Genomic DNA, 12,998 nt, shown 5'->3' on the forward strand with positions numbered 1-12,998 from the left:
TGGCGGCGCGGCAGCCCCGCAGGAACAGCCCCGCCGGGAACAGCCCCGCGGGAACAGCCCCGCCGGGAATACCTGCGGTGGCCGCCGCCCCGCGCTTCCTGCCGGGCCGGTCTGCGGCGGTGCAGGCGGGGCGGGGCCCTGGGACAGCGGCGGGGACGCGGCGGCGGAGCGGGAGAGCAGCGGGGCGGGGGACGTCAGCTGCAGCCACGGGAAAAATATCAACAACAACAACAATATAGGGCATTTCAGACGGGTTTCGGGAAGAAAGTGATTCATCGGGGTGATGAGACCCACGGAAGGCAAGCAAGCAGAGAGGGACAGCTCGTGGGCTAGACGGAACCAGCTAGTGCCATCTGCCATGGGGCACTTCTCTCCAGAGCTGCAAAACCACCGGTCGGTGGATGCAGAGCCTGCGAGAGGCACGGCTGTGCAGTCAGCTAGGGCAACTCAGCTCAGTGAAGCACATTTCACAAGGTAAAAACAGTGGTAAATTGGTGAGTTAGGACACTGGAGGCTGATAGGATCAAGCTGCACCAAATGAAAAAGCCTCTGGAAAAGATACTGCAAGGAACAGGGGTGTCAGACCACCCTAATGAAACAGTGTAGGTCCTGGGAGCACAGGGGACGAGACATGCAGCACAGGCAGGTTCACATGCTCTCTGACAACTGCCTTTCCTCCTACCAGTGCAGCCTGGCACTGCTGGCATTGGCAGCTGCTGTACTGGCCTGGGAAAGCCCTTCTTATGCCTTTATCCCAAAAAAAAGGAGTCTGGAAGGCTTTAATTTTCCTGGTGTGCAGTGATAGCAGTGCCTTTTCCACTGGTCTCAGAAAAGCCTTCTCTGAGTTTAGAAAGTGTTGCTGAGTTTTATCACTGACTTTAGCTAAGTTTAATACCCAGAACAGCAAAAAGCAGACCTGTCCAGGTGTGGCCCATCTTTCCACTGGCCTAAACTGCCAAATGGTGGAGCACATAAAGCTGATTACAGCATGCAAAATTTACAGATTGCCATAGACAAAAACAATTTGTCTCAAATTTGTCTTTTCTTGGTATTTGGCCAGTAGACTGGATTATAGGATCACACGGAATCACAGAATTGTTAGGGTTGGAAAGGATCTCTGGAGACCATCTAGTCCAACCCTCCCTGCCAAGGCAGGATCACCTAGAGTAGAATGCAATGAGGTAGGATTCTTCCTCATGCTGAGGTGAAAGTTCTTGTGTTTTACTTTATGGCCACTGCTTCTCATCCTGTCATTGGGCAACACTGAAAAGAATCTGGCATCATCTTCTTGTCACCTGCCTTTGAAATATTTGGATGTATTGATGAGATCCCCTCTCAGTCTTTTCTGGACTGAATAGGCCCAGGTCCCACAGTCTGTCATAAGAGAGAAGCTCCAGGCCCCAAATTATGTTTGTCTCCACTGGACCTTCTCCAATAGCTCCCTGTCTTTTTAAAACATCATCAGTACTGACTGTCTGAGTCTAGCTCCACTAGGAAAAGAGGGAAGTGTGAAGGATATAACTGGTTGCACAAAGTCCTTCTTTCCCCTGAAGGCTGAACTACCTTCTCCCCCTCAGCTACACCTGGAGGGAGGTGGCAGAGTGTGACAGAAGCAGTGGCATTAGGACAGCACTAACCTATGTGAAGGCTGGCCTGTAAGTGCCTGGGAAGCCTCAGCTGGGGTGCTTCAGCTGGCTAGTGCCCAAATGGCTCCAAAAGAATCATCCTGCTCACACTTACACACTGTCATCTTATACACTGTCACTGGCAAGGCAGCCCATCAAGTGCTGCGTCCAGTTCTTGGCTGCTCACTTTAAAAAGGACATTATTGTGCTGGACATGTTTGGAAAAGGGAACAAGGCTCATGAAAGGACCAGAAAACATGTCTTATGAGAACTAGCTGAGGGAGCTGGGATTGTTTAGTGAAGAGGAGGCTCAGGGCTGACCCCATTGCTCTCTAAAACTCCCTGAAGGGAGGGTGCAGCGAGCTGGGAGTCAGTCTCTCCTGCTGGGCCTGCAGTGAGAGGACAGGAGGAAATGGCCTCAATCTGAGACACAGGAGTTTCAGATTAGATATTAGTAAAAAAGATTATCACTGTCAGAGTGGTCAGACATTGGAATAGGTTTCCCTGGGAGGCAGTGGAGTCCCCCATCCCTTTTGTTTGAGCATCTGGATCTGGAGATGTGGTTTAAAAGTTACAGTGGCAGTGTCGGGTGGATGGTTGGACTGGGTGACCTTAAAGCTCTCCCCCAGACTCGGTGATTCTGTTATTTGGGCAGGCTCACAGGGAGCTGGGCTCCTGAGGACTCGCAGCGCTGCATTTGCCGCCTCAAGGCGGGCAGCTCGCGGCTCCGGGCCCGGCGCTCCGGCACGGCCCGTGAGGGAAGGAGAGGCCGCGCTCCGCCCTGCGAGCGCGACACCGCGCACGGCGCCTGCGCCCGCCCGCCCATGCTGCGCGACATGGCGGCGCCGTGAGGCGGTCCCGGTGCCTGCAGTCCCTCGCTGCCCGGCCTCATCGCTCGCTCCCTGGCCTCATCGCTCGCTCCCTCCCTCCCTCCGCCATGAGGAACCTGCGGCTGCTGCGGGCCGGCGGGTGCCGCTCCGCCGCCGCCACGGGCACCCCGCGGTGCTTCTGCCTCGGCGCCGAGCCCGGCGCGGTTCTCGTGGGCTCCCAGTACGGGCTGGTGGAACTGCGCGCCGGCGGGGACTCGGTGAGGGCCGCGGCTGCGGGGCAGGGTTCTGGTGCTTGCCGGCGTGTTGGGGTCGGCTATGGTTGCAAAGTCTCCGCCAGCGGCAGCTCGCCGGGGGCTCGCCTGTCTCCTAATGCGGCTCCCCCTTCCTGGCGGTGTCTACGCGGTCCTGGACCCTCCTGCTGCTCCCCGCCGCCGCTTGCTGCTGTCTCACGGTGCCGTGGAAGCCGCTGCACTGTGATCTCCGTGGCTGAAGAGGCTTTCTGTGCCTCTAAAATACTCTATCTGCCTTTTTAAGAGCGTGGCTGTGTTAGACGCGTGTCATTCGCGTGGTTTAGTCTTAAGCACGACGTGACGAATAGTTGCATCTGGACAGATTCACAAAACAGAACCAAGGGCAGGCAAAGAGGTGGTGAAGCATACAAGAGGAAACTTTGTAAACTTTGCACTAGGGAGGAAAACACGCCGACATACCGCTAAAATAATAGAATGCTATTGAGTCATGAATTCCTGTTAGAGCTGTGTTGCTTTCTTCTCAGTGTGCAGCTCTGAGGCATCTAATTTCTCCAGTACATTCAATTCTGAAATTAAGTGACAAAAAGCTTTGGAGCTTTCCAGGGATTTATTTTTCAAAGATTGCTGTACCTTAACCATCCAAATGATTTTTCTTAGAAATTATTTTTTATGCTGTGTCTAGTAGTCTTCATGGCCCCTTATGAGCTGTGGGACACTTTAAGCAGCTACCCATGCACTTCTTAATGTTGATACTCTGGTGAAACGTGAAAAGGGTATTGAAAGATGTTTAGCAGGGCAAATTGGAAGTTGTGTATTGTTTGTTCCCCTATTTGAGTTTTCACATTTTCTTCTATCACTTTTGCCGTAGGTGGAGATAAGTTCTTGCGAGTTGGCTTTTTTCTGGTGCCATTCACACACTCTTCTGCTGTGTAGTGCTTTGTGTCACTGCAGTAGGATGGAATATACCTATGTCTGTTACCCTGTCATTTCTGCAAAAATCTCAGGGAGGTGATGTGTAATTAGTAAGCCATTGACCTTTCTGTATCAAGGTGTCAAGAGAAATTTCCCTGACTGTGGATGGGTTCTTGCCTGAGGATGGAAGTGGCTGCATCGTGGGTGTTGAAGATCTTCCAGAGCAGGAGAGTGTGTGTGTTGCTACAGCAGCTGGAGACATCCTACTGTGCAATCTGAGCACAGAGCAGGTAACATGGCAGGAAAGACTCAACTGTAGTGAGGAAATTTGGAGGAAAGAGTAACATTTAAAATTTCTTCAGTGGCCAGTTGTACACTCATTGCATACTGAGCTGTGGCTAGTTTCCATTCTCTGGGCAGACAAACTGATTTTTGTGGTAGCCTTGGGAATGACTAAAGACAGAATATATACTCTGTAAAAGAACTTGAATTGAAATGATGGTTTGCCTGTCCACAGCCTGCACCCTCTGAGTTTGCTCAGTGGGCTCCTAGCAGCAAAGGATCTGCTGGAGAGTCTTACAGAAGCAAGATATCACTGAGACTAGGTGAAGAATAAAGTAATCCATTCATAATCCACTGTGTAGCTACCATTTTGCTATCAGTAGATACATGTTGGCATGATTTAGGAAATGGCAGAAACTGAGATACTTGCTCTCTCCTCCTTCCTCAGTGTCTTGTATCGTCTTCAGCAAGACACCACAGCAGCACCCTCTGAAATCTGAATCAGCTCCCACAATACCAGTCCAACAGTGCAGGTTTAAGTGGACATGAGATGATAGTGGTCTGTCTGAGTTAGCTGTAAAATTGTGGTTATTTGTAGCTTGTCTGTTTTGGTTCATGTTTGCACTTGATTTGCAGATACCACTTAAATGTTCAGTTAGCTGTATCTGAAAAATGTGTCCTGTATTGCAATTTACAGTATATCATTAGGGAATAGAAATTACCAGAGCTTTTTGGGGGTTTTTTTGGTTTGGTTTTTTGTTTGTTTTCATTTTTTGTTTGTTTTTGTTTTTTGGTTGATTGGTTGGTTGGTTTGTTTTGGAGTTTTTTGGGTTTTTTGTTTGTTTATTTGGGTTTTGTTTTGTTTGGGGGTTTTTTTGCATTGATAGTTGCATCAGGTTTAACATCAGATTCTTTATTTTGTGGGGTTTTGGCTTACTTTTCTGGTTTTTTGCTTTACTTTCCAGTCTTCTTTTGGTGCAGTCTCAGCACCAAGAAGGAGGTCTGGAAGACTCTTCTGCTTATTCTGAAACCCTCTCTATGTAAGCGATAGTTACTCTGCTGACAGGTGCCCAGTCTCACTTTTCTTATGTGGAAAGATTGTGACCCCCCAAGCCTAATTTCTTGAATGGCATCATTCAAATTGCTTTTTATCACAAGTAATATATTTGTTGTTCTGTTCCATGCCTTTTGCAAATCAGGGTAACCATGCATAACAAACGTTCTCTGCCTACTGCTATTACTTGCTCATGATGGCCCAGTAAAACTATTCCAGCTTTCCATAAACTTTGACATTGGTGCAGGTATATACAGTTGTCAAGTTCAGCGTTCACGGCTGGTCAGAGTTTACCCCTGTACTGGAATTTTCTAAACAAGAATCATTATGTCTGTGTTTTGTTACTGAAGAATATTTGCCAATGTAATCACAGGCCCTATCTGGTCATATTAGCATTGACGCTATATGTGCTGACACAAGACTGAGAATTGCAGAATAAAATTTTTTCCAAAATTGTGCATGGTAGAATATGTAGACTCTACATTACCTGGGTTCTCATTCATAAACATTCTGGAACTCTTTTTAGTCAGAAATGTGTCTTTTGTTTTGTTCAACGCAAAGTGTGAAGTTAGACTTTAGATTTTTTTTTAAGTAGAAGGCAGTTTTCTTTTCCCTTGGTGAGTGTTTGCTTTTGTGGTGGGATAGTGGTGCCCTCATGTTCCTGTGATCTTATTTTGGTCTTGTAGGTGGAATGTGTTGGAAGTGTGGACAGCGGTCTGAGTGTGATGAGCTGGAGTCCTGACCAAGAGCTCGTTTTGCTTGCAACAGGTATCAACAACAGCCTGTAAGCTTTCTGCCTGTAGGAGTGAAACTCTCTATGGCCAAAGCACAAAACATAACCGAGATTGAGAGAGAGACGAGAAAGTTACAAGACTGGGACTAGGACTTAAAGTGGAAAAAACTCTACCAGATCCTATATATTAGATTTCATTTCATGGTTCATAAGGTGTTTCGGAGATCCAAGGAGAAATTGGTTAGGCCCAAAAAGCTGCTTTGTGGAAGAGATTTTAGTCCTTAAAATCTTCCCAGGAAGTACATTTGATCTTGCCTCAAAAGCATAATGACTTCTTTATATCACCATTTGGTTTCTTCATAACAAAAACTGTTTCTTGGCCTTTGGTATGAAGTATATGTGTCACAGGCCCTAATTAACTACAGGTGTGACTCATCTAGAAAATCAAATTTGCTTCAGACAAAAGAGAATCATAGAGTGCTTGAGGCTAAAAGGAAACTTTGTTGATTGCCTATTCCAACCACCTTGCTCAATGTGTGTTACCTAGAGCAAGTTGGGGATTTTGCCCAGTTAGGTTTAAGACCCCATAACCCTCTGGGCATCCTGTTTCTATCTGTTACCACCCTCAGAGTAAGAAAAACCCCCTTTTCTTAGGTTTTAAGGGAATTTTCTGTATTTTAGTTTGTGCCCATTGCTTATTGTGCGGTCGCTCAGTACCACAAACAACATGGCTGTGTCTTCTTTACTGTACCCCACCTCCTATATAATATATTTACACATCCTGTTGAGATTCTTACCTGGAAAGATTGTACCTGAAGCCTTCTCTCCAGGGCAGTCTGGCTTGTCTCAATCTCCACTCATGTGACATCTTTCAAGCCCTTAATCATAATTTTGATCTTTTGCAACACTCACTCCAGTATGTCCTTCCATTTAGGAAGCCCAAAAATGGAGTCAGCATTCCATATTTCTCACCAGCACTGAGTGGAGGAGCAAAATCACCTCCCACAGCCTGCTGGGAGCACTCCTAATGCAGCCAGATGCTGGTGTCCACCTGTGCAGCAGGATGTAATGCTAGCTAGTTCAACTTGGTGCCTCAGGAAACACAGTGTACTGGTTTTTGCCAAGCTGCTCTCCAGCCACTTGATTCCACTCTCTCTTTAGTTCCTAAGATTATTCTTTTCCATATGCAGGACATTTATTTCTTGTTGAGCTTTATGAAGTTCTGGGCAGCCCATCTTGCCTACCTGACAGGGTCCCTGTGGACGGCAGCATAACCTTCTGCTTTACCTGCTGCTTTTCCCAGTTCTGTGTCGTCTACAAACTTGGAAAGGGTCCCATTCTTTGGATCATTAAGGACAATGTTAATCATTGTGCCTAGTGTCCAGGGGCACACTGGTGACTGACCTTGAGCTGCACTTAATGACAGTGCTAACAAGCTTTTGAGCTTGGCAGGTCCTCTCTGTCCTTTTATCTATCCCATACTTCATGGGTTTGTCTGTGATGAGTCGGCACACAGCATCAAAAGCCTTATTAGAGTCAAGATAAATGAAATCCACTGTTCTCTCCATATCCACAAGCTGGTCATCTCATTGTAGGAGCTTATCAGGATGGTATGATTTTCTCTTCATAAATCTTTCATGACTATTCCCAGTAGCCTTCTTGTCCTTCATATCTCCAGAGAAAAGGAACCAGGTATTTGTTTGGAAGGTGGAAAAACTTATTAAGGTTAGGCCAGGAAGCATATTTTTGAGGAGAAAAACTTGGAAGTGTTCTGTTCCAGTTTACGGTTTCATGCTTTGGAGGATATGTTCTCTCTAGTACCATGTTTTCTGTATTCAGGTCCATGGCAGAACAATAGGAGCACACAGGAGAGCACTTGAGTTTTTATTTGCTACAGATACCATTACTAATACTGTATTTTATATCTGCCTTGCAGGTCAGCAGACTCTCATCATGATGACAAGGGATTTTGAACCAATTTCTGAGAAGCAAATCCACCAAGATGAGTTTGGAGAAGGTGAGAAGTGCACTGAAATTAAGTTGCCCTAGCTGATGTAGTTGATATGTTGTAACCACATGGAAAGTAAGGAAACTGAGCTGAGCACTTTGAGGCCCCAGGAGACATTGTATTTACATTGTAATGCTGCTGGACAGCTGAAGGCTAAAGTCAATATTGTTACTTGTCAGCATAAATTCAAGTAAGGTCCATGTACCAATTTACTTTCTAGGCTACATAACTTCCCAGCAGGTTTTTAGAATAAAATTTGGGAAGAAGGTGTGTCATCATTGAGTCTGTAACGGGAGTGAGGCAACATATAAACTCTAACTCTCTTCAGCAGGCTAATATGAGTTTTATTAGAAACCAATTCCTTTTATGCGCCATTCCTGTACAGGTGGACCTCATTGGTCCACCCACCACCAATCAACACCCTGTCATCACTGGCTAATTAAGAAGATGCCCTTTGGTAAACATATAATGGGAAAACAACTGTTCAAAACACCAGCTGCAAGATTGTTTTAATTGTTTCTCTCAGCCTTCTCAGAACTCCCCAGAACAATTCCTGGGAAAGTTTATCTGGCTTTCTCTCTCTGACCTGACTGTGGCATCCACAATGGTGTGGGTTGCTTGAGGCTGTAGTTGTGTACATAATGCACAGTAGTTAAGGTATTAACTGTAAATCTTCCACTACAACAATTATTTCTTCTCCAGGAAAGTTTGTTGCTCTTGGATGGGGTAAAAAGGAGACACAGTTCCATGGATCAGAAGGGAAACAGGCAGCACATCGCAAGCAGACGGTATTATACTGCTTTTTTTGTGTCAAGCCAATGCTCTGTCAGGGAAAACATGCATAAAGAGAGTTTCTGTTATTCCTGTGATGCTGATTTGCCAACACCTTTCTGGTAGTTCTCTTCATATGCTGCTTCTGTTTGTTCCTGTGTTGTCTGAAATCATACATGTTTATCTTTCTTTGAATTCAAGCAAGCATCAGAGAGTATTTACTTTTCAAACAGAGCTCAAAGTGAGATTTGCAGCCATTCCAGCATCAATATTAAGCAAATCTCAATTCATTGCGTGTCCAGCTTATGCACTGTTGTCTATAATTAGAGACTCCAGTGAATGGGAGGGATAATGTGTGGTTATGTGAAGAGACAGTCATATGCACTTGGAGGAGGAACAGATTGAATTAAATAGTTTTAATTCTAGTGTTTCCTAAAACAACATTTTGAATAGTGAGTTTTTAACTTACTAGTCTTGACACTTTTTAATGGATGGATTTCATCATAAGGCTCTTGAAAGAGCTGTCTGTTTAGATAAAGACAGCAGGTGCCTTCCCAAGCTTTGATGCCACTTTCTTTTGTGTGACTTCAGGAAGTGCTACCAGCATCAGCCTGGGATGATGGCAGGCCTCGGGTGACGTGGAGAGGAGACGGGCAGTTTGTTGCAGTGAGTGCTGTCTGTCCAGAGACAGGTATGGCACTCCACTTCTTTGAAATACCAGCTTGTGTAAAGGGCTTCTTAAGCAGAATCTAGGTAAGGCAAGGACTGTTTGCGTCTGTTGACGATTTAAAGTGAGGGTGAGTTGAGCTATTTAATCACCCTTTTCTCTGCTCTGATGTTCTCAGAGCCATTTTATAGATATGATATTTTGAATATTTTCTGTGTGGTTTGGTTTTCAGTTCTGTGAGATGCCAGGAGGGAGTACTACTTTGCAGATACTATCCTAACTATCTCTTTTACCTGCTCAAACTTTAAGCAATACCTGATGGGCTCTCAATGCCAAATGGATGAATATGTTTGAGTTCATATACCCACTGTCCCTCATACTAGAGTTTAGCCTTGCACACTTTCTTAAAGATACTGGTGATACTTTTTCCTTGGTTCTGCCCTGAAGTCAAAGAGGTGATGAGCCTATGCATTACCTCTAAGACTGTGTGTTCATGGAAAACTGTGCATTACTTCTAAGACTTGTATCATGGAAAACAATGTATTTTCCATTATAAATACTACTTTCTGAGCAGTTTAAATGTATTGATTAACATATTGAACTGCATCAATACTGCACAATCAACTGCACTGCTCTTCCACTTGTTTGGATTTTTACCTTCAGTACTTCAGATTAGGGAGGATTGTAAATTATTGCTCGATTTTAACATTTCTATGGTGAGAGCTGGAGCGAAAAACGATTATGACTGAACTACATCAGACTGAAATTCCTAACACAGTTCCTTTAGTCACTTGCTTACTATGGACACAGAATAAATTCTTAGCCCTTAAGGTGTACAAGAGAAATCTCCTTTTATGCATGTGCATCAAAATTTGCTCTTGTACCCTCAGGAAAGTCTCTTCCCAGTTTTCTTAGACTTTTGTCTCATTGCTCTCTCAACCTGCAGGTGCTCGGAAGGTCCGGGTATGGAGCAGAGAGCTTGTGCTGCAGTCAACAAGTGAGCCTATCTCAGGATTAGAACAAGCACTGTCCTGGAAGTGAGTAGTACTGCAGTCTGCATGCCGACAGCAGTGGTGCTTGTTATTCCCTGGTCACAGTCTTTGATCAGCATTATTTTAATTTCTTCAGCATTTGGTTGATTTTTCCCAAAACTTGAAGAAAGTTGCCTTCTGATTCAGCATAAAGAAGAGTAGCCCTTTAAACCCTGAAAATCCTAATACTTTCATCACAAGTGGGAAGAAGGGATAGAGTCTCTGCATAAAGTCAGAGTCAAGTGGGTTTGGGCTCACCTGTATAAAAAGAAATATTACAGGTTCCTTTCCTAGTGCTGACATTTATTTGGATACATATCATTTGGTGGCTATCATAAGCTATGGTGTGTACTGGATCTATGACTGTTGGAACAGTGCTGAGGAAAACACGTCCTCTGCTGCCTTTTCTTCATGTCACTGGAAAAAATGTGAGATCATGGGGGTTTAGAATGACAGTTAGGGATTGTGTAAGCAATGAGTTTTCATTTGGCTCTTTTTTAAGGCCCTCAGGAAACCTGATAGCATCTACACAAGAAAAACCCAACAGACATGATGTGGTTTTTTTGGAAAAGAATGGACTTCTTCATGGAGAGTTCACCCTCCCTTTCCAGAAAGGGCAGGTCAAAGTAAGTTCCTTGTCTGGGCTTCTTTGATGAGAGTGTAATGGAGAAGAGGACTAGATCTCTTACAGATTATAGGAAAAGTTTTTTAACTTAATACTTTGTGCTTATCCTAATGGGAGAAGTGACCTGAAAAGAGAACAGTGAAGAAGCCTGTGGAGAAGATGCAAGCCCATAGTACAAAGACATGTAGTAAGGATGATTGTAGCCCTGGGGTACTCCTGTGCTCTATATACTTTGCACTAGGCAAGTGAATCAAAAGTACTTTTCAGCATGTCAGTCATTGCAAGAGTACTCACATTATCCCAAATAAGTGAGAAGCTATTGTTAGAGTGTTACTTCAGATTCTGTGCTTGGATGCTGAGAGGTCTTTTGGCAGGTGCTTAACTCAATGTCAAGGAAAGCAAAGAGAAGGCTGCTGCCATTTTTGTGGCCTCCTCATCTGTGGTCTTCTCAGGATGCCTTGTCAGGAGCTTTGTGATGCGCATGGGCTCTGTTTGTGTATTAGCCCATGTACTTTTTGTTGTTGGAGCCCCTCCTGGTCTTGTAAACTTTCTGTGAGCAAGAATATCAGCAGCACCCATGTTTATTTCTGCAGGTTAACGAAATGCTTTGGAATGCAGATTCTACAATCCTGGCTATATGGCTGGAAGACCTGAAGGTGGAAAACTCCAACCCAAATACTTATGGTGAGAGCACTCCATGGGGCTCTGGCTCTTAACACTTGCCTGCAAATGTTCTTAGCAGCGGGTACTTACCTGCAGGGTAGGAGACACTGTGGAGGCTTGCAAGTGGCTTTGAGACAACTGTGCTGGTGTCATGGTTTAACCACAGACAGCAGCCAAGTGACCCCACAGAGTCACTTGCCCACCAGCAATATCATGGAGAAAATCAGGTGGGTAAAAGCTGGAAAACCCATGGGTTGAGATAGTAACAGTTTACTATGAAAAAGAAAAAGCCATGTGGGCCATAAAAAGCAAAGCAAGGAATTAGTTCACCACTTCCCCATAGCAGGCAGGTGTTCAGCCATGTCCCGGACAGCAGGGCCCCATCACGTGTAATGGTTACTTCTATTATAGAAGAAAAATGCCATTATTTCAAATATCTCACTCTTCCTCATTCTTCCTCTCACTTTATGTATGAACATGATGTCATGTGGTCGGAAATATCCCTTTAATCAGCTGGGGTCACCTGTCCTGGCTGTGTGCCCTCCTGACCTCCTATGCATCCCCAGGTTCCTTGCCAGCTTGGCAGTTTGGCAGTACAAAAAGCAGAAAAAACCTTGGCTCTCTGTAAGCCCTACTCAGCAATAATAAAACATCACTTATCCATGCTGTGTTCAGCACAAATCCAAAACACAAATCCATACTTGACACTGTGAAGAAAATTAACCACCCCAGCCAAAACCAGCTCAGCTGGTGAGGAAGAACTGGTAGTTCAGCCTGAGTTTGAAGCATCTTCCAGGCTGCTATAACTGGAAATGGTACAAATGGAATAGTAAAGGTCTGAGTCCTTCATTAAACCAGGGGTACTGTCTCAAAGGGTAGCTCAGTGAATTTTAGGATTGACTTTTGCACAGCGTGTTGTTTTCTTGTGCTGTGTGTTGTATGACATAGGTCATGGACTGAAGACTAGAACTGTTATTTTAATTGCACTTAACCCACCCATAGAGGGGCAGTGGTGGTTGGGAGGGATGGTTTGAGCTGGGTCTCAAATACTAGTCTGTGGTAACTATTTGTTTTTCTACAGTTCAGCTGTGGACCACAGGGAACTATCACTGGTACCTAAAGCAAAGTCTACACTTTGGTAGCTTGGAGGAAAATCAGTTGGTGTCACTGCTATGGGACCGAGAGAACCTGTATAGACTACATATACTCTGCCAGGGCTGGTGTTACCTCTTCTACGACTGGCACTGGACCACAGACCATGGGCTGGGGGAGAATAGTCAACATATGGCAAATGTGGCTGTCATAGATGGAGGTAAGCAGTGGGACAGCTTTCCAGCTCTAGGGTGAGAAAAGATGAGGTAGCCTTTTGTATTCAGTTCTTCTTTTAGTTGTTGCTACAGCGCTTTTAGGGAGGGATCCATGTAATTGATACCTGCTTCAGGGTTAGCTCAATGAAGATAACCACTAAGAGCGCACCAACCATTTTCCTGTAACATCATTTCTGCTTCCTATAAAGAATCCAGGGAGAACTTCACTAACATTTGGA

General features: G+C 45.0%; 1 protein-coding gene across 2 annotated transcripts in view; it reads left to right on the forward strand.

Moving 5' to 3' along the window:
• Window positions 1-2,525: 2,525 nt before the first annotated feature.
• The window catches only part of ELP1 (elongator acetyltransferase complex subunit 1), a 36,235-nt gene continuing 25,762 nt past the window's right edge, over window positions 2,526-12,998 (forward strand). For both annotated transcript variants that reach the window (XR_008483927.1, XM_054289964.1), the window contains exons 1-10: window positions 2,526-2,712; window positions 3,756-3,908; window positions 5,641-5,722; window positions 7,624-7,704; window positions 8,398-8,483; window positions 9,058-9,157; window positions 10,080-10,170; window positions 10,667-10,790; window positions 11,383-11,473; window positions 12,534-12,764. Coding sequence is in view for 1 of the 2 variants with exons in the window: in XM_054289964.1 (XP_054145939.1) it covers window positions 2,563-2,712; window positions 3,756-3,908; window positions 5,641-5,722; window positions 7,624-7,704; window positions 8,398-8,483; window positions 9,058-9,157; window positions 10,080-10,170; window positions 10,667-10,790; window positions 11,383-11,473; window positions 12,534-12,764 (1,189 nt within the window). In the remaining variant the exon portion in view is untranslated. The remainder of the gene's footprint in view (window positions 2,713-3,755; window positions 3,909-5,640; window positions 5,723-7,623; window positions 7,705-8,397; window positions 8,484-9,057; window positions 9,158-10,079; window positions 10,171-10,666; window positions 10,791-11,382; window positions 11,474-12,533; window positions 12,765-12,998) is intronic.

This window comes from Melozone crissalis, unplaced genomic scaffold (genome assembly GCF_028551555.1).
Source record: "Melozone crissalis strain CALT ecotype California unplaced genomic scaffold, PUWL_Pcris_2 ptg000005l_1, whole genome shotgun sequence".
Taxonomy (NCBI): domain Eukaryota; kingdom Metazoa; phylum Chordata; class Aves; order Passeriformes; family Passerellidae; genus Melozone; species Melozone crissalis.